Raw genomic sequence first — 22148 nt, 5'->3', positions numbered from 1 at the left:
AACTAATGTATAGAATAATCTTCAAATTTGACTTGAATAATGAATCCATTCCTGCCCTGCCATGCTAAAGAAAAACAAAAACTATCACAAGCGATTCAGGGATGAATTTAAAACCTGTGTTAAGTGCAGCTAACAGCTTACAGGCGACATTAATTGACTTTCATGAGACATCTTTTGAAGAAGAATATCATAGCTGCAGAGCTTAAAACTCTTTCGATCTGTACAAAACAAACTGTAGCGTAAGATGCCTGTGGAAATAGTTCACTTAGACGTTCTCACCAATCTTTGTTTCTGTCGTTACTGTTTGGGAGAAGCTGGAGAAAAGTTGCATTGAATGTTGAGTCTGTTCTGTTCTTCCATACCAACAATGTTTACATCAGAGAACATCAACATGTAACCACCAACAATCACGCCTGGTTTTTTTTGCACTTGTTTCAAACATGTCAGAGGAATTGTGAATAAGCATAAAGAGAAAAATGTTGACTGAATATAACATAATAATGTCTCCCTGTTTTACTTCAGTATACCTGCAATGTTATCTGTAATTAAAGCTCCTGTAGGGACTTTGTAACTGGTTATGAAACAGGCTAAATATATATTATTGATGCCTCATTATGTCCTATAAAAGCAAACAAGACCATCAGCATGAAGATAAATTGTTTCTATATCGTCATTTTAAAATACCTGAAACCACTGCCGCAGGGTAGGTGTCAAACAAAGTGATTGGCGGCTGAGCCTCAGTTGGTAGAGTCGTTGTCTGTCAACTGTAAGGTCGAGGGTTCGATCCCCAGCTGGGCAACATGTCCGATGTGTCCTTGGCAAGACACTTAACCCTGAATTGCTCCCGCTGCTTCAGTAGCCGTGTATGAATGGAATTAGTTACTTCTGATGGATGATACTACATGGCGATCACTACCATCAGTGTGTGAATGGGTGGGTGTGACATGCAGTGTAAAAGCGCTTTGAGTAGTCGGACGACTTGAAAAGCGCTACATAAGCTCAAGTCCATTTACCATTTAGAGCACACAGCAGAACCTGACTTGTTTTGTTTTTTTCTCAGGAAAAGTTTTCAATTAGTCATACGCTTGACTTTTAAAAGTGGGCAGTAAGAGTTTTTTTGGGGGGGGGGAGGGTCAAGGAACTACTAAATGAGATGTACCACTTTGTCCACAAGGGGGCGCGGAAAATTGAGACTAACTGAAAGTTTCTCACAGGAGCTTCAAGTCAACACTTGAATTGACATTTGTAACCAGTTTTTACTAAATTGCACAAAAAAACCCACCAAAATTGCTATCATAAATACTTTATTCGACAATATAAAACATCACATGCCACCAAATAAATAAATAAATAAATAGATGTAATAAATAGAGATCAAATAAATAGATACAATCCCCCAAATATTGGAATACATTCATGAATCTAGAGAGACCAACATGGCCTCCACTGCTAAACTTAGCAATACTTTGTCACACACTGACAGTAGTTCAGCATGCGCAGTGTAAAGAACGACTCTTAACAGAAGTGTAAATGTTTGTAGTGAAAAGAGAATTAAATTAAAGCAGGAGAGGAGAAAAATGTTTGGTGTGATGATGATGATGAAGGAGATGAAGGTTGTTTACTTCCGATGGTCTCCTGAGGCGATGTAGCCCAACGCTCGGTTGATGGTGATGGTTCGGACATAGAAGCCTCTCATCATCTTGCACATCTCCTGCCTGTTACTGAAGGTGTTCTCTCCCCACAGCTGGGCCACGTCCTCCTAAGAGACGACGCAGAAGGGAAAAAAACAAACATGAATACAAAAAAAAAAAAAAATCACCAGAAAGTTTCACCGAAAATGCACCCTAACTTTCCTTAGTGTCTTAAAAGAGATAGATTTGATATCAGCTTTCCCCAAAGAAAGATGAGGAGTAAAGGCAACAAACAAAAAAAGAAAGATTAGAAAAATACCTCGGAGGAGTCCTCTTCATCCGGCATCAGGGAGCAGTTCTGTATAAACCAAGGAAGATTTCATCAGGCAACTTTCAAAATGTTGTTTCCCTGGAGGATCGACTTCACCATTTCTGCCTTTAGATTGTGATTTTTTAAATATATATATATATATATCCCTCCCACACATGCATACTAAACACACCTTCCTCAGGCTCTGTATTATTCCCAGAGTTGGGCTCAGAAGTGCAACTTCTTCCTCAGGACTTCTGAGCGGGGAGCTGAGGTAAGACTTAATAGCAGCAGCATAGTGAGCCAAGTCCTTCATGATGTTACTCAGACATTCGCTCTGTAAAGACAAACAGGAGAAATTACCCATCAGCCATCTCTCTGTATAAGAAAGGAAAATGTGAAGAATAAGTCATTCAAAAGGTGTGCACTGTAAAGTGTTCTTACTCGGATGTTTAGAGAGCAGATTTACAAAAAATGTGAAACTTTTTTTCAATAAAATACATATTGGATTTATAGTTTGCAATCGTATTATACATCATAGCATACTAACTCAACATCCCAAAAACATTTAAGAGGACAAAAACGACGGATTCATACCTCACTGAAGGTTGAATTTCTTTGCATCATGCAGCCTTGGTTCTGTGAAGGGAAAAAAAACATTTAGAACAAGATAAATATTTTTAGGGAACTCGTTTATTTGACTGATCAAGTCAAAAGCCGTAATGTATCTTTGGACTAAACACTGGATTTATTAAATATGTACCAAGTTGGCGGCAGTTTTCATTGATCTTTTGTAAAACAGTTGTGTAAAATCTAATGCGAAAATGTGAACTAAGGAAAACAAAAAAAGATTCCGGTTTAAACAGTATGCTCATCTTATTAATAATTCATCATGTGTATCACTGATTAATCAACATGTGTTACCTGAGACAGATTAGGTGCACAGGCCAGCACTGTGTCAGTTTTACTCCTCACCACCATCTTATCGGAGTGGATGCCATAACACAAAACATCCTGCATCACACACACACAAAAGAAAAAGAGCATTAATTATTAACAGAAAAGAAGGAAACTAACAGAAAGTAAAGGAACTTTTCAGCTGTCTAAGTATACTCACAGTGTTGAGGAGATCTGTAACATTGAGCAGGAGGTTCTTGAAGAGCGATGAACAGTCTCTGCACTTCTCTGTGCTCAGCGCGCGCACTGGAAGACCTGAGGACGTGCGCGTGCCCAGGGTGAGCAGCAGCAGCACGCAGCTGGAGAAGTCTGCATGTAGAGAGAATAGCAACAAACATCAACAAAAAGCGACTCTGGGCTGCATAACACAGTGAAAACATCGCATATATGAATGTGTGTTTAGGGTTATATGACTTACAGATGTTAAAGATTGCCATATTTCTGATCAGATCGCAGTGCCGGAGTCTGTTGAATGAGTGATGTAGCCCTCTTATCTGTTGGATTTATATATTGGCCTATTTTTCTCTGGGGATTCCCTGTAACGCCTGCAGGGAAGTCAAGTTATGTGTTCATACCCGTAGCGAGAGAACAGTAAGAACAGGGCCAAGTCAGTGTGATTTATGTAGACTGTGTTATCATAAAGATCCTTTTCGTTTGCGTTTTCCCGCGGAAGTAAATAACGTAACTCTTCAAATTAGGAATCAATGCAGGTTTAAAGAAAGTGGGACCAACGTGATATATCTTTATAGCATGACGTCATATTGCTCTTTCAGTCATGTATATGAATTTGTCCTGTGGAGTCATTCATGAGAAAACTGTTGGAAACTGAATAAGAATGAAATTAATGGGGGCTGTACAGCAAATTAAAGGGCAGGTAAACCCAGGCTGTAACGGGGCAGTAATGTAGCCCCCCCTGACTCATACATGCTGTTTCATTCACGAGATGATTGTTGTTGCAGCACTCTAGACTTAGTCTAAATCGGACACATTGCATGTACTGTATGTATTGTATGTACTGAATCTTACGTCCAAGGCTCTGGTGACGTCACAGCAGAAGAGGGTTCTTTGCACCCCGCACACGGGCGGCTGGTTGAACTTGCACAGGTGAAAGTATTAAATTGTTCTAACTCCAATTCCAGGGGAAAATATGCTAGTAGCTGATAAAAAAACAACAACTGACAAACAGAGGCAAAATTGAACTAAACAGCAGTTTTAAAGCATTCAAAACTAGATTACTTTAACTGCTACATACTGAATGCTATGGAAGCCCATTTCCGCCAGTAAAAAAAATAAAAATGAAAATAATAAAGTCTCATAATTTCAACTTTTTATCTCATTACTTTGACTTATCTCATTATTATAACTTTATATCTCATAATTTCGACTTTTTATCTCATTATTTTGACTTTATTATTTTAATTTTAATTATTTTAACTGGCGGAAATGGGCTTCCATACAATGCAGCTGATTACAGCGGTTGATGATGAAAAAAAAAGTATGTTATGATACAGACCTGTCAAAGAATAAGTCTGCATACGAATTGATTTTTAGATTTACTCCTTATAATAACTATAATGCAGGTCTTATTTGTTACATTGCCTTTTTTATATTTTGATGAACTCTTTCCACCTATGATATTCTAAGTGCAGCATTAATGCTATTTTTTGTTTTTAAACCAATCTTTGCATTTATTGCCTTTATTGTATCTTATTTAGTATAAATTACACATTTGTGGACTTCACCATGTGCTGATCTTGATAAATCTGTGTACACATTTATTTTGACTCTTAGAATATAAAATAAATATATTTTGGGATCGATACATGATAGTAAAATGAATGTTCAGCTTGATAATGAACTTTCAGTTTCAATTTCTTAATCAATGTAATAAAAAGCCGTAGACTCATTAAAATCAAAGTTGTGAAAATACTGAAAGGTCAACAAGACCTAGAAACAGGTTGTGAAACTGTCTTCGTAGTTTGAATTCCTGGGTAAAATTAAATTAAAGATACTGTGAATTATTTTGAAAAAGCTCAAATAATACTTAAAGCATGACCTCATTCTCTCTTGTCCCCTTTCAGTCAGTTTGTTAGATCTTTGTTTTGTTGAAGGCACATTTTGAAAGACAGTGCATTCTCTGAAACTTCAGTGGTTAGTGAGTGTTACAGAGGAGTTTCCTGTCCTTTCTCCGGCTCTGCTGCTGAGTGAAACTCACCTTCTCTCTTCGAAAACAAAATACGGTCAAGGAGAGAAGGTGACCATGCAAAGGGGAGGGGGAACTTCCTCAGAGACATATTTCTCATTTCTAAAAAGAAAAATGCCATGCTGTTAATTCCTCAACCTGACTGTAATTCAGAATAATTCAGGACAAACTCGTATCTGGACCCATTAGTGAAAATTCCTCAACACACCTTCTGTCATATTTCATGTGAAAGAAATATGCAAATAACTGTGACTTTAAGGGGTTGCCCAAATCAGTACAGTGTCCCTTTATGAGCTTCAAACCAATCCCACTGAGAGGGATGTTTGTCATGATGAGGCAAGATCGAAACAGAAGGAGTTGAGTCATGCAACGTGTACTGCGCTAATCAGTCAGTGTTCATCAGAAAGAGGAAGCCTGTGTGACAGAGGGAATTCAATCAACAGAACATACAACTAAATACAAAAAAAAAGTACAACAAAGCAACATATATGAAACAAAGTTTATTCTTTATTTTACATATCTGTACATAAACATTTCTTCCCTCAAATAAAGTTTCTGATTACAATAGGATGAAAACAATATTAACACACTTATTCATTTAAAATGACTCGTGTCAGAGAATCAACATTCACAAAATGTTGAAGAGCAATTAGAGTGAACGTATTACCAAAAGCTACGACTCCACTACAAGGCAGGCATGTTTCCTTTTACACTCTTTTAGCACCTTCAAATAAACATCTCTCAGTTGAAAACTACCATTTGTGCAGAATAAAAACAGGTCGACTTTGAAATACTTGAAAATTACCGTCCAACTTAAAATGGTCTGAAGAAGTTAGTTTCCACCGTTTTTCTTTTTTTTCAATACAATGTTTCTTTTTTTTCTCATGACTGACTTTCTACTAAATTTTTCACTATTATTTTATTTTTTCCCACATTTTTTATTTTTTTTTGCATTTGACAGTTATAATTTAGTGGCGAATGTAGAAAGTTAAAAAGAAACAATCGCAAAGCAAGGCCGATCACTGCACAGGAAGCTGGGGACAGAATCCATGACGACACACAATCAGTTTCCTCTTCTCCCAGGGAGCAGGCAGTGCTCCTTCGTCCTTGGCGCTGGGAGAAAACCACAGAAGCAAATGAAAGAGGGGAGGCCTCCTCCTCCTCCTCCTCCTCCTCCTCCTCCTCCTCCTGTGCTGCTGCCACAATAGGAGTCAGTGGGTTTGACGGGAAGGTAGACATGGGGAGACGCCGGGGACGCAGCGAGGAGCAGAGCACTCAGGACAAGCGGGCAGGATTTGGATGGAAACAGGGCAGGGGTGGAATGAGCCAGAGGGGGAAAAGTCTGGTTTGGAGCGGGAGCTTCAGCTTGGCACAGGGGAGCAGGGTGGAGCAGGGACCGGCATCTTATTTTGAGAGGGTCCTCTCTGCCATGTGTTTCTGCTGGCTCTCAGCATGCCTGGAGAAGATAAAAGGAGCATATAGTCAATTATAGGAATAAAGGATAGGTTTTTATATGTTTCTTTATTATAACACATCTCTACAATGGGACTGAACCAAATGTGTTTTACTCCCACAAATACGTGTTGTATGTTCTGCAAAAAAAGTTCAAAAATGAATTATCTCTTATAGTGCAATTAACTTTCATTGGCTCCTGTAAACAAACATAGTGAGCCCACTGTGTACTAGTAGACATTTTCCTTTATTACCATGTACAAAGAACCTCTAGGCTACTTCCTCTCCAAATACGACCCCTTGATTTACTGAACCTCGTCAGAAAATAGACACCGATATATGCACTATTTATTACTGTTTAAAGGGAAACTATCCTTATACTAATCAAAGTGTGGGTACAGGTCTCTGTGATTAATATGACCAGAGGAAAACCTTATATTGAGACTTTTGAGGCCCCGATGCTGCTACTTAAAGTCCACAAATTGCCTCAGTTGATATCACTTCAGTCAGCACCAGTTTGGGCTTCTTCTGAGTCGAAAAAATTCATCTTGGGAATTTGTTTCTTAGAACGCATGACAAGACCATCCAAACCCTCCTCTAATCACCTTTAATTCCGGCATGAACATACACACCTACACATTCATAGACATCTAGTTACACACATAAGCAACCCCTCTAATAAAGTGCTTCAGTGCATCATCACCTGGTGAGGTCCTCTATGTCGACCAGCATGGCATCCTGCTCCATGTGTAGTTCATCCCGAATCAGTAGCAACTGTACGAGCTCCTCATTCAGACCTGCAGAGGTGGATTATAGAAGAAATCATATAAATACAGAAGTATTGCTGTGACACGGCAGACATTTGTCCACATTGAATTTACAACAGGGAACTACTTTTAACACCACAAGGACTGCAGTATTCTTTTATATATTTAGATGTTAGATCAAATAAAGCTTGGTATGTTATCGCATTAAATCTCCCACCATTGCTTGATAATGTAACCTCATGAAGCCATTCAAAGAAACCTGTTTCTGCGGTTGTTTTTCTTGTCACATGTTTTGGCCATTTAAGCAGACAATATGATTCACTTCAATTTGAGTTCTTTAGGGGAAAGTCTGTTTTGTAAGTCCATGACTTTGGACTCAAGGGGATTTTTGGAGCTATTGTATGTAAGAGTAGAGATTATTCATCCCTGAAAACCAGGGTCAATGAACAGTGCAGTAACAGTAAACAGTCAGGGGAATGTGTTAACTTCTTTGAACTGACTAACATATATAAAATTACTTTCACATTCACTGAGAAGGGCTCAGGTCAGTGTGCACGTTTTTCCCCATTCGCTGTCTTGCTCATTTCTGCTAATGAAAGTAGAGGTCAGTGATGTGTGTGTGTGTGTGGCTTTAAGTACTGTATATATGAGTGGTCAACTCACTCTCAATCTGGGAATGAAGGTCATTGACTATAACCTGCAGCTGCCCCAGTGTCATGTCTCTCAGGTCTGTGGGCTTCAGGCTTCTTTTCATTAGACACTCGCTGATGTGAGGCATGTGTGGAAGCTGTGGAATAAAACACAGAGACACAGAAACATGAAAAAAAGCATCACATTTCCTCTAGCCGGAGGACAAAAAAATCTCATAGGAAGGTTAAAAATCAGGTTTACGACAAAACAATACTCCTGATGGATGACTAGTCTCAGAGATACGTTTATAATTCCCTAAGAGACAATTGTGTCTAACTATTGAAATCTTGCCCCCCTGCCAAAAAAAAAGATGTATAAAATTGTGATGTACCTATTTAAATCTCACAAAGTACCAAATAACTGATCAGCATTTAAATCAGAATGAATTTAATAATGTTAAACGTGTTCTGAAAAAAACAATCACCGACTTATGAGAACATTATCAACAAAACTTGTGATAATCAATCAAGCTCCCGTGAAGAACTTTTGGTTTGTGCTGATATAGTTCCCCCAGTGGACAGAGCCGCATATCTTTTCTCTTTGGGCAAAATATATAAACATCTATTCTATCTATCCACAGAGGGAATATTCAAAGATCATTATTATTATTATTATTATTATTTTTAATTAGGTGATGCAGAACAATACAAGACAAATGAGGGGCATGACAAGAGCAAAAGTAGGAGACAGGGGAGACACGACGATACAATGCACAGCATAGACAAAGACAAAACAGGCAAGCAGGGAGTATTAATAACGTTTTGCAATTTTGTATGTTGAGGGTGTTGAAGGGCCCTGCTTGTGTATGTGTGTGTGTGTGTGTGTGTGTGTGTGTGTGTGTGTGTGTGTGTGTGTATGTGTGTGTGTGTGTAATTCGAGTGTATGCTTGTATTTTATTTTTATTTTATTTTATTTTATTTTTTATTTCTTTCCCTTCCTCTATACCTCTATTCCTATTTTTGTCCTTCTTCTTTCCTTCTTCTTTCCTTCATTCCATTTTTCTTTTCTTTCTTTTTAATTATTTTTCCTTCTCCTCCTTTTTCTTCTTTCCCCTTTCCTCCCCCTCTTTCTTTCTATATATATTATCTTTTTTTTTTTTTTTTACTTCAGTCATTGTGTGATGCAGGGGTGCCCCTGTCTCAGCTGCCCCCAGACCCTGCGGAGGGGGCCAGCTGACAGGGTTGCCTACTGCTACCCTCCCGCCAAGCTTGAACAACCCTCAGACCTGATGGGAGGGGATCTGTTTGTGTTGGTGCTCGGAGGTATCATCTGATTAAGTTCTTTAAGGCACAGTATTTTTTATCATTGCAATTGTTTTTTTTATTATTTTTTAATGTATTTGCATATTTTTGTATTTGTTATTATTATCGTTGTCCTGAAGTCTATCCTTTTTTTTAACCTTAGTGTTTAGAGATACACCACTGGACCACTGAGAGGATAGAGGCACCAGGAGGGGCTAGAAAGCATATTCAAAACAAAGGGAAAGAAGAAAACTAGAATAAACTGAGGAATGATAAAATAAAAAAAGAACAAAAAAAAGTGGGTAATGGACCATATCAATTGTGTTCCAGTGTAGTGTGTTGTTGGGTTATGTATTGATGACAGTAGTATAAATAGTGCAGATCATGTTGTAGTAATAATAATGTAATTTGTCCGGATTGTTTGACTATGATTTGCTAGTGTATCATTTTAATTCTCATTATCTTGCTTTCTTCATCCCCCTCAACATACCACTAATACCAGAAAAATAGAAAAATTATAATAATAATAATTGAATAATAATAATAATAAAAAAAAAATATATATATATATATATATATAAAGCAAGAGAGAGAGAGAAAAAAAAATATTGAATAATGGTAAATAATAGAGAAAATATCAATATTGGAAGCAATTGTTATAAGAGTGTACAGTAGTAATTATGATAATAATAGTAAAAAGAAGAAAAACAAACAGCAAAGGTTTGTTGGCACGGGGTGATAGCAGTAGTAATTATAATTATAAGAGAAACAGAAAATACATAAATAATGAATAAAACAAGGCAACCAAAGAAAAACAGACAATCATCTGGATTGGAGAAAGAGAAAGAGAAAGAGAAAATAAATAAATAAAATAAAAAGAAATGCATGAAAAATGAGAGTGGCTGTGATGAGAATTTATGATGATGAATATGATATGAATATGGGGGGGGGGAGAGGAAATAAATCAATAAATAGGTCATAATAAAATGGTGGCTAAAGACAATAATAATAATAAGAATAGTAATAAAAAAAGATTAAATTTGATGGTAAGAGGAAAATAAATTCATAAATAAGTTGTGATGTTATACAGAAAGGAAAGAAAAAAAAATAAAAATAAAAAATAAAGGTTGTGTGTCTTTGTGTATGTGTCTTTATGTGTGTGTGTGTGTATGTGTATTTATGTGTGTGTATTTGTGTAAGTCTTTATGTGTGTGTGTGTATGTATTACACACACACACTAAGACACACGGCTAAGAGTTGTATAGGTTTTTTGTTTGTTTGGAATAAGCCACAGTTCAAAGATTTATGGGTAAAGATTTACAAAGATTATTAATAGTGAAAAGAAATGCTAGTTGAAGATTTAATATGGTCACATTTCCCAACTGCATGAATAACTGCTTTTAAATTGATGCTTTTTATTTTGTTGATCACTCTGTTAAAAAAAAGTATTTCTTCTCATAATGAAATAAGGGAAACGTTATTCTTTATTTGAGGTGTTCACTGCTTTGGTCACAAACACTGATTTACCTAAAACATAAACAGTAGATGAGTTTAATATCGACAGTAAATTCAAACTCTCCAGCATATGCCAGTACTGCCTACACGTTAATGTCCACCACCGACTGGAGTAACCTGATTCACTTGAAAATGTATCATCAATCAATTCAATCAATTTTTATTTGTATAGCGGCAACTCATAACAAGTGTTATCTCGAGTCATGTCAAACCTTTAATCTATTCTTCCTATGTCATGGGAACTTCTTAAATTCCCTTGTTTTTGTTATGCGGCAGAAAATTCCACAAACCTTGAGTAGTGAAAGAATCTATTATGTAAAGAGGAGTAATACTAGAGAGAAATTACACACGATTTCCCTATGAGTAAAAATGAAAGGCTGTCAAAGGCGTCAAGGAAGTTTTGAAGTTGCATTTGTGCCAAACATTTTGCAAAAGTTGTCCCAAAAAAGTCCTTTTGATTTTTATGAGTATCCCTTAACTAGCTGTGATGAGTCAATTTGGATTACTCCACTGCTTCTGCTGGCTTTGGGTATGTGTGTTCATGTGACGCAGCAGTTTCTTTATGTGCTCAGAGTGTAACCACACCATGTGACTAAATGACAAGCAACATTCCCAATCCCATCAAAACCTGCATCTACATTCTTTCTGTCTCCCTCCTGCACCCATTTTTCTCTCCATCCCTCAAACAGTAGGTGAGAAAATGCCCTGCACACTTTCTCTTTCTCTGCATGAGCCACACTCTAAGCGTTTGCGTGTGTCGGTGTCTGGCTGGCTCCTCTTGCTACTTTATCACTCCTTCTCTCACTTTCACATTGGCTCTGCTGCAGCTCCACTGTGTCAGTTTCGGTTTCAGGCGAGGCAGTGCCTTCAGAGTGACATAGAGAGACGTGATGTCAAAGACAGCGTGAGTGGGTGGCGGGAAAGGTTTGTACATCGGTGTTGGTCTGCTGACCGCGGTGTAAGTTTCTGTGGCGGATTTATCACGCTTCTCTCCCTCTCTCGCCCTCTCTCTCTCTCTCTGTGCTAATATTACTGTCAGATTATTCAATAGAAACAAATGAACCTCCAGCCATGACTCAATATCACACTTCAACTATGACAGAAAGAAGTGAGGTTTTACTTCAGAATCTAAATATGTCCTTTCTTTTTTCGCTCTGACTTTTTTTTTTTGCTTTCCCTCAGTGCTTCTGTTTGTACAGATTTGAGGGGAAAAAAACACACACTCCCTGTACACACACAGTCATTTGGATGCAGGCTTACAGGCTCAATTCCCATTCTGTGTCCTTGACAGGCAGGCGGGACAAAACAGTTTAGCTGGAGCAGCACTGTAACAGTTAGAGTTATTTTCTTATGGACCTTATTATTCTAATGCTTCTTACTTGTCAGACAAACTTCCAAATGTGTTCACTTCATTCAATTTTTAAATTAATCATGCACAATCTTTCTTTGAATTGTAATTGTTCAACAAGAAAGGTGCAGAAGCTTGTTCTTTGAACAGCAAATCAAATCTTTATGGATGATTTTAGATAAACCATAAAACAATTTACTCTTAGGTTGCATTCCAAAACTGGATCCGAAAAACCAATTCGACCATTCACTCATCTATTTAAGCTTTCCATTTCACATTTCCTTCTATTATTCTTAAACAGAAACTGAGCTTTTGTGGTTGACATGAGATTTTTTTTGTAATATTTTAATTGTAGTTATTTCAAATCTGTTTTGCTCAAGATTTTTTCTTAATAACAAAAGTCTTCTTTTATCCATTGAGCTTAAAGGTTAGACCAGTAATGTCAGACTGTATACCCATACCTGGACCAGCACAAAAATAGGGACGGCAGAAAATAAAGGAGGCTAAGGCATTTGACCTCAATGCAATAACTTGTTAATAAACGGATTTCGGTCAGCTCCAAAAGCTGAATGGATCCAGGCCGAGGATGCCAATGTTAGCCAGGAGGCCAGCGGTATCGCTTCTGATCTAATACAACACCACAGTTTCGATGCCTTGATCAATAACGGGCACTTCTTCATGAGCCATTTTCAACTCAAATCAGTTGCTACTGTTGTCAAGATGTCATCCATGCATACTTGCTCGGCACTCGTGATAATAAGAGGACATATCCAAATGTTTTGTTTCTGTATGTGAAGCTCATCATAGGATAGACACCATGAAAACTGTTACTAGCACGTCTGTCCTTGCAACTTATTAAGTGCATGTAACTTCTAGCAGCTGAATAGATCTCTGGTGTTGTGGACATTGCGGGCAGCTGTAGCCTTAAACACGTCTTAATATTCAGCGCGTGTTGGTCCGGATGTGACAGTGACGTCTTCTGACTGCTGAGCACTGCTACATCCCTAAACACTGAAGTCAATGCTTTCCGGCATATGAATTATAGATGGACCCGGCCGAGTTGCCCTTCTCTCCTCTGAATAAGTAAAGTGGCTCCTGCCTGTGAGTCTGCGCAGAAATGTAGTGTGTGTATGTGTGTGTGTGTGTGTGTTAAAGTCTCACAGTGTGGGTGTGTGACTGTGACAGTGTGCGTGCTCCTGAAGAGGCAGTGAGGTGGATAAAAACACATGAAATAATGATGAGCGGGGTCGTCATCAGCTTCCTTTCTGTAAATGAGGGCAGAGAAAGAGAAAATATACGGTGGGGTGGGGGGAACACAGCCCACATATGTATTCTCGCATACTTTGACTAATGGACCAATCACTTACCTTATCTATTAATATACTGAACTTCAATCTGATTCTCCTTTTATGGTGAAACTGTGACTCTCTGACTTGTTACCATTAGACACAAGTTAAATTACTATAGCGTCAGAAACATTTCTAAAGAAAATGATGTTTTAAGTTGTCACTGATATCGTTATTTTAGCTACGCCCTCAGACGCTAATTACAAAACCTTCTTCCTTAATTATCAGGCATGCATTAATAAGCACTTCAACAAAAGGAGGTGTTTGAAGCATTCAGTTTTGCTTTCAAGCCGTCATCAGGTGCTCGTAGAGGTGTTGGAAAACAACAAGGTGTGCCAGCTGAATGCTTAGTTGCACAAACAAAGATTATTACGATATAAGAGACCTACACTCTTTGATAAAAATACATGTGGATATGTATGACACTAGGAATTATACAGCGAGAAGAAGCCCTTGAAATTACCAATAATACTTCAAACGATCTGTCTTTTGTAAAAAATATATTGTTGGGCTATTTTTGTCTTTAATTGATATGATAGCTGAAGAGAGACAGGAAGTGCAGGGAGGAAAGAGTGGGGGGACGACATGCAGCAAAGGACTGTAGCCCTTGCACATGGGACGCACGACATAACCGCTAGGGCTATCTGCGCTTTTTAGGGGAAACACTACGTTTACATGTACAGGACTAGGTTAGCAAAGAGGAAAGAGATGTGGCTTTTTCCACAGTGGGAACAATAGCAACAAAAAACTAAAAGTTCCTCACTGGAAATCTGGAGAAGAATTTGTTGATAATGTTAGGCTATCCCGACCCCCCCCTTAAAACCATCTCTGAGTCTATTTCTGGTCACTTTGATGGGCAGGTGGGAATAAAACAGCAGTCTCAAGCAGATAAGGAGCAGTATCTAGCATTCATTTGGAGTTGTATATCTGGCTACTGCGCCAGTGTAAGTCTAAAAATCAAAAAAATATGGCTGCTTAAATGTTCCACTTTCCAAACAATCTTGTTGCTTACTTTGTATATTCGCCAATCGGTGTTGGGCAGGTTTTCTCTTAGCATTCTTTTCTTTGTTTGATGGAAACAGTTTATTGTCTGCCAAAACAACACTTGCGTTAAGAGCTCACAGTGTGGAAGTGGGTAAGCTAAAACTGAAAAGTTATGTGCCTTAACAACGACTCGAACAAATTAGCTAAGAACGCATAGCAACGGCCTGCTGTCCCTCTATGAAATCATTTCTGAATAGTTAAAAACGTTTCCAAACGTCTTAAGTTAGTAGTCGTGTAATAGGCCGGATAATGTATAGTGAGTAAGTAGTTATCACAGGAGACCCCCTTTAGGGTGAGAAAAAGACTCCTCACTTCATGTTGGAGTCAAACGTACCCTGATAGAGTTCCATAACAACCTGCTCACTATACATCATCCCTTACGGAATAACTTACACATAGGTCAGTAGATATGTGACCATTTTTTTTTCTAAAGCAGGACAATCAAAAGCTTGAAAAAGCGAATGTGCTTTGGCCTTTTTGGAGTAACTCAGCTCTTATATGTGAGGTGAATAGGTGGATCTGTTGTTTCCACTGTAGCATCGTAGATTTGCATGCTAACAATAAATAAGTATGAATCACATTACTCCTGTTCCTACATTTTATCAAAGGCAATTGGGAGTAGAAAGGTTGTCCGTATTGATGTAAACCGTCAGGGTTAAATGCAGCATAATCTGTATAATTCTTGAACTAACCAGGTCTGCCACTGGAGACTTCTTTCGATTCTGTTTCTCCACCTCCACCTGCATCTTGGCCATGGGCTTGGCCATAGCCAGAGCCAGCTTGGCCTCCGCCTGCAGCTTCTTCTGTCGACTCAGGAAGTCCATATCCTCCAGAGACTCCGAGTCGTCCTCAGTGGTGTCCCTGTCCGAGTAAGACGAACTCTGCTTGGACTGCAGGGAAGAAGAGGGAGAATAAGACGTAAGTGTGGCAAGAAGGGATACAATATATATATAAGAGTGTGAGGAGAATATCAAATGAGGGAGAAAAGAATGTATAGTGTAGGTAAGAGAAAGGAAGGAGCGATAAGACAGGCTAGGTCAGAGGATTAATTTATTCTTGACATTTTCACGAGTAGATTTTGCACGCTGACAGGAAGTGGAGCAGGGATGAACATGTAAAGAGGCGATCATTCTCTCTTTGTGTTAAATGTATCTCAGCCTGACGGAAGGTTAATGTAGCAACTCAACCATGACCACGGCGAGGTTTTTTTTTCCAATTCAACACCTTGTTTTCTGCGTATGAATCGATTAGCAGGCCTGACTAAACGAGCTCAGACTAAACCTCTAGCTATGTGTCTGATTCATACTGAAAATCTTCCCCATTTCACTGTTTTTATTCTCAATTTTCACTTTCAAATCAGATCTTTACACTTTCAAACTTTCACACCATCCATCCTATATCTCATGATCAAAATGTTGTCCTTTTCTTTTATTCTTGAATACTTAGGAAAGGCCGTAATAAATCTGTGTGGGCTTCATTGCTCACCATGGGAGACAAAGGTGTGTCCAAACTGGTCTCTGTCTTGCTGTCGTCTGCATCACTGTCCTTGTCGCTGCCGCTGTCATTGACAAAACAGATCTGTAGGTTCATCCCGCTCTGCAGCCTGCAGGGAGAGACAGAGATGGAGATAGATTCAAATCGGGGGAGACGTGTCAATATTAGCATAAATGCAGATAAGAGTCAAGTCGGTTCAATGTTGGCTCATTCTGCTGTAATTGACTCGGACCAGCGCCAAAGCAGAGACCGAATGTACAGAGCACTGCTGTTAATACTAATGAACAGTGGTGAGTTCAACAAGGAAATGTGTTCAGTAAAGGATTCAGGATGCTGAACTACGTGTTAGAGATGCGACAAGTGCAAAAAAAACCAAAGAAAAATGGAGAGTAGATCCAAACAAATAGCTGATCTCATCGCCAGAGCACAGTCCCAGCTGAGGATTAAATGAAGGAGGGCTTGTGTTTTTAATTTTCTCCCCTCTCGTCTTCAACATGGATCGATCCAGGAAGCCTCAGGTGCGTCTGATCCAATCTGCCCCGAGACCCAAGTGTGGGTGTTTGTCCGTGCCATGGAAGAAAAGAATACCACTAGGTGTAGATACAACCCGCTTCGGATCAATAACCTGCTTATTCAATGCAGTAATTACACAGCGAGCTGATTGGATTCACAGCATAGATCCAATCAGTCCTGATTAAATATAGGACCTGAAAGGTCGATAGTTTTCCTTTTGGGAGAGGCCGAATCAGAGACCTCGCTGTATGTTCAATTCAGTTTGAGAGCGGCAGTGTAGTGCTTCTACTTTGCACAGCCTGAAAGATTTTTTCTGCCAATTTAAGCGTTAAACAAATACATGAGCGTTATTATTGGTTATTATGTCCACTGAAGTACCACAATTAAAAAAAAAAAAGTATGTATGTGTTTTTTTTTTTTACAAAAATGTCTCCATCACATAGTTTAAAATGAAATTAGGATGTTAATATTTAACTTAATCATACTTTTTTTGGTCAAAATTCCTTACATTTGGAGTTTTTTTAATTACTGGCATATCTACGGAAGCCCTAAGCAGACATGCAGCCATACTACTTTTTTATTTTTTGCCACATTTTCCCACGATAACATCTTCCTGAGATCTCAACTTATTTATCTCAAGCCCCTGAATCCCAAGTGTGGGCAATGGTAGCGTGGCATGTCGTGGCCTGGACTACCGCAATGACCAGCCTTTTATTTGTTTTTTCTAGATCATTTGTCAATTTTATTACGGGGAACAAAAAGTGTTTTCTCGGAATGAAGTAATGGGAAAGCCAGCTTTATTATCCTGAGGCTACGAGATAAGTGAAGATCTCGGGGCAAACAAGTAGAAATTGCTAGTTATCAAAGGACTCAGCTTGACCCTTTAAAAAAGAAATAACAGAATCTTAAAAAAGAAACGGCGGCATGAAAAAAGATAATAATACTGAACTAAATAACTTTTCAATACTCAACTACATATATGTGACAGCATCAGCTGGGGAGCTGACATGTGACAAAACGTTTCTATATTTGCACCCTTTACTGTCATCTTTCTTGTTTCCTGTTACTATCAGTGAGGCATGAAGCATCACAACCAGTCACCAATGTGTTGCATGTAACTTCTAGATAACCACATGATACAAAGAGCCCATGGTTTAGTGTAGGAGGTGATTAGTACTCTATGTGTGTGTGTGTGTTTGTGCCCTATATGTGCCTTTTAGGAAGTGAGAGCCACAGAAGGCTGACTGTATCATTCTTATCATTCACGCAACACTAACCCTCTCTGCTTCCCATCACTCTCTTCCTCCCTGTTTTTCTTTTCTTTACTGGTAGCCACGACTTGGCTTGGAATTTTAGATTCATTCCATTTCTTGTGTCTTAACCCTTGTATACACTTGTTTCATGTTACTATGACTGCTGTGTAGAATGTGAAGAATCCCCTTCTTCAGGGGAGTATGTGACCCTTAAAATGCCAACAAGGCAAAAACATTTGTTTTCCCTTTGCTTGTTGTTTTGTTAAAAAAACGTCACATGATATAGGTCAGAGTTCTTACCGTGAGGACAGGCTAGGTTTGCCGCTCTTGCTGCAGCTGGTGTAGATGCCGGGTCCATCGTCAAAGAAACTGCCCAGGGCCAACTTCTGCCTGATAGACTCCCTCTCATTCTTTTGGGCCTGAAACAGAAGATAAACAAGGTAAGGTAAGGTTCACTTTTTTGTGATCCCATTGATGACTCATTTTGGAGTTGATCCAAGGTCAGGCTCAGGCTGGTAGGGATTTGGGGTCTTCATCAGGGTGGATGCTTGTTGTCATAGCACCTGAAACCCAAAAACGTATATATATATATATAGTTCCCTGTCATGCTACATCACCCTCTTTCCCCCTCATGTGACTGTCTGTGTGCACAAATAGAAGCACTGTAAGTACTCTCTGACAGACTTAATCACAGGTGCTGGGATATTAATAGCAGCAGCTTCGACTTGATTTGCAGTCAGAGGTTTAGTGTCACACTAACTCGCTGTGATTCAAAGTGTGGAGTCAGCTGAAGCGCGAGGAAGAAGTGTAAAAATATCCGAGCAGGGATCATAGAAAGTTGGCAGTACCGGTGTTCACAAGCAGGCGGCGCTGTTGCCTCAGAAAACAGTAGTAAGTAAGGAACCCAAAAAACCCTCCAACACAAAGTAGATCTTCTAATGCAGGACTTAGGCTGGATTACGTTTGTGTATGGTAAACTCCAGATGAAGAACAGTAAAAAGCATTTTCATACTAGCTTGAATCTGCAAGAATCCCAACATTACACACCGCCAGAGGCACTCTCTGTTGGCCTTTTCCCAAGCCGGAATTCCTCACTGAGCGCAGCTTCAGCTTTGGCAGCACTTTAGACACACTCATTCACAGCAGCAGCCCCCCCCCCCCACACACACACACACAGTCGGCCTAAGCACGGCATCAATTTGCTTTTGCTCTTCTCCCAAACAGAAATCAGAAAGCTTCAAGGACAGGGAGATTGGAAAGATGTGTAGAAAAGAAAGTTTTGAAGATGAATACCCTGGTTCTTAACATGTTTCCCTTATACATCGTTCTAGTAAAACATAATGCTATTTGGGACTCATGGTAGAATGTATCTTTAATTGTAACTGTTGACACCCTGAGAAAACGTAAGACGACTGCAGGGTTGCATTGCCAGGATCAAATACTCCACATTGACAACAAAACACTACATTCAATTTAATAAGTATTTAGTCATCTCAAAGGATGAACGATGTGTGATGTCATCATCGATCTTCTCTTGTTTACAGTCACTTGGGTTATTATATATTTGCAAGACTTGCAATATTTTATATTGCCAATATTATAATATAATATAATATATAATACAAAACCAATATTTCATATTTATACTGTTCATAGAAAGCTTTCTGCAGCACTGACAGTTTTATATTGCGGTGTTATGTTTTCAATTGTTTCTATATATTGCTGTATAATGTGTGTACATCCACACACTTCTTATTTTGCTGCCGTTGAACAATCACATACTTTCTATGCTTTAATATATGAAATATATATTTTTTACTAAAGAACCAGTGAATGAGTGATCAGAGTTAGAGATCGATAAAGTTTATGTGATTCTGATTCTTATTTATTAGAGTCAAACCAGTACAAATGAACTTTGTTGAATAACCTGAATTTCTATTTCTATCTTATTTCACAGAGGAATTGAAACCAGGGCTGGGGAATGACTTTTGACTTAAAAAGGTGAAAAAGCTTATCGGGGGGAGTCTGATGGCTCAATGGGGAAGACCTCAACCGTGTCCACAGCCTCCATGGTCCTCTTAGATTCTCTCTTTTTTCCCCCATAATTGCCCTTATTATCTTGCTCCTCTACACATCTGTCACTATTCTCATGTATCTTTCGTCTCTCTTTCCTGTTGTGCCTGTACCCACCTGATCCAGCCTCACCAGCCTCTCGTCCTGCTCTCCTCCTCATTATCCCCAATTCCACTCATCTCCTTCCATCTCCTCTTCAGCCTCCAGCTACAGTATCGCTCTTTTCTTTCCCCTCCAAGTTCCTTATCGCAGCTTCACCTCCCTCCCACTCATTTTCTCAACTCCTTCGCTCCGTTCCTCTCTCTCTCCATGTCTCTCTTGACAATTGTGTGCAGGCGTTGGTGTCTTCACCAAGGACAAATTAACATAATCCCACTCCACACAAGAGGCCGCAAGACAAGCTCTGTACACACACTGGCATGTAGAGGGTCGGACTTGACACTGCTCCTTTCTGTGTATTGGTTTGTGTGTGTGTGTGTATTTGTGTGTTTGTGTGTTTGAAAGCCAGCCTGGGGAGTCATGTTGAACTCACTTGAGAGTTTCACTTTAAAGGAGCTACAGCAGGCTGTGTGGTGTAGGGCAGGCGTACATTTATGTGCACACACATCACTCATACAAGCCTGCACTTCAGCTCAGCTGACACACTGTCAGTCAAGGTGCTATACACGGAGCAGCTGCTCTGAGTAAAAGAAAACCTGAGCAGCAGGTTCATTGAGCATTGATAACTGTTTGCTTCCCTCATGTGGTGAGGGCAGCGAGAGAAATGGAACATGAAGGTTTTGCTGAGGACTGGTGGGAATAGAAGTGCCACATTCAGGAAAGCTCAGTGGAAATGTTGCATCAGAATACTGAGGAAAAAAACACAATCAGCATCACCACCAACTTTAATTCTAATTTAAAAGAGTTGATTTTCTCAACTGTTTGCTGATGCAAGACAACTGGCTTTGACGAGGGTTGTGGGTCGAGCTGGAGTAGTTTCTTTAGTCTACAGATGTCAGTAATAGCGTTATCTTTAAATCTAGTTTATTCCTGAAAACTATCCGAAACCCCTACATATTTGGAGTTTATAACTATAAAGAAAATCCTTTTATAAGAAGAAGCAACACACTCTCATGTTACCTATTCATTTTCTGTCAATTACATTATTTATTTCTTAAAGAACACATTTGGTTCCAAATGATACCTGTACAAAGTTGGTAGCAGCAGTTAACCTCAGGCAAAGATCAAGTAATAAAGAAAAATGATAATAAATCAAATGTAAACTGTAGGAAAAGGACCAATGGTCAAAATGTATCCCTGGTCTTCAGCTGTATTCACATGCACGACCTGAACTCTGCATCACACACCTGTTTTACAACACAACCTCCTTCCTTTGTTTTAACATCTGCTACACAGCATGTTTGTGTTGTGTGCTTGCAAGTGTGCGTGAGTCTGGGTGGGCTGTGTGTGGTAAAAAAAACAGCCATCATTGAAGGCCAATAAAGCATTTATAGAGGTGTGGAATGGGCTACTGAGAGGCGGTGGTGTGAAAAGAGCAGCAATGCATTTCCTTACTTTTCTGCAAAAAGCCAATTCTTCAAATCTTAATCCCAAGAGGCACAATGGATTTTCAAAGCCTTACTGTATACAGGATGCTTTTAAATCCTATCTCGTGTCCATGTTTTCAGATGTCTCCTCCTCCAGGTGTGACTTGAAAACTTTGCATGTATATAGGGCAGAAAACACTCCCGCGCCATAACTGGATACGACGTTATAGACGTTAGATGCTTTCTTGGGTAGTTCGTCCATTTAAATCAAGGGATTGAAAAATATTTGAAGCTCTGTTTCAACATGGTGGAAAAGGTCAATTCCATTATATTTACATTTAAACTTACATGAGGGAAAGAGGGTACAGGTGGAGAGAGAGAGAGAGAGAGAGAGAGAAAGCTCCAACCACCTCCTTCATTTCCTGGCCTTGAGCTCCAGAGTTGTCACAGTCCAAATTAGATTGGGGGTACAACACAATTGCGCTAATTTGTGTTTTTCCTCAAATTCACCAAGCAATTTCCTCTGCTGAATAACCCTCATTGACAAAGACATTTTCTCCTCCACTCTGCACTGCAGCCATTCATCCGCAGACCTTAGACGGTTGTTTAGCCTTGGCTATGGGCAACGTGGTGCTTGTTTTGAGCCCTCAAATCTACCCTGAAAATCTATATTAGAGGAGAGGGAGGAATTCAATTATCCGCGCTAACAAAGAGCATCCTCCGCCAAATTGCTGGTTTATGTGTCTGGAAATTGTTTAGTAGTTAAGATCTGAGATGTTTTTAAA

At 39.1% G+C, this 22148-nt stretch overlaps 2 protein-coding genes across 2 annotated transcripts in view; both read right to left on the bottom strand.

Moving 5' to 3' along the window:
- Window positions 1-1298: 1298 nt before the first annotated feature.
- On the bottom strand, window positions 1299-3217 carry il12a (interleukin 12a; the record flags this gene model as incomplete). The annotated part of the gene is made up of 6 exons (XM_061045774.1): window positions 1299-1759; window positions 1951-1989; window positions 2135-2278; window positions 2539-2580; window positions 2866-2955; window positions 3059-3217. Coding segments are annotated over 6 exons (615 nt in total), but the record flags the coding sequence as incomplete, so codon positions are not given.
- A 2369-nt stretch (window positions 3218-5586) lies between these two features.
- schip1 (schwannomin interacting protein 1) overlaps window positions 5587-22148 on the bottom strand; it is a 215428-nt gene continuing 198866 nt past the window's right edge. The window contains exons 10-15 of the mRNA XM_061046786.1: window positions 18065-18183; window positions 15990-16107; window positions 15197-15394; window positions 7984-8107; window positions 7257-7350; window positions 5587-6557 (exon numbers count right to left, since the gene is read on the bottom strand). Coding sequence (XP_060902769.1) covers window positions 6506-6557; window positions 7257-7350; window positions 7984-8107; window positions 15197-15394; window positions 15990-16107; window positions 18065-18183 — 705 coding nt within the window. The 3' untranslated portion in view covers window positions 5587-6505. The remainder of the gene's footprint in view (window positions 6558-7256; window positions 7351-7983; window positions 8108-15196; window positions 15395-15989; window positions 16108-18064; window positions 18184-22148) is intronic.

Source organism: Labrus mixtus, chromosome 9 (assembly GCF_963584025.1).
Source record: "Labrus mixtus chromosome 9, fLabMix1.1, whole genome shotgun sequence".
In the NCBI taxonomy this organism is placed as follows: domain Eukaryota; kingdom Metazoa; phylum Chordata; class Actinopteri; order Labriformes; family Labridae; genus Labrus; species Labrus mixtus.
Note: the sequence above shows the minus strand (reverse complement) of the source record. Positions and strands in the feature narration are given on the sequence as shown.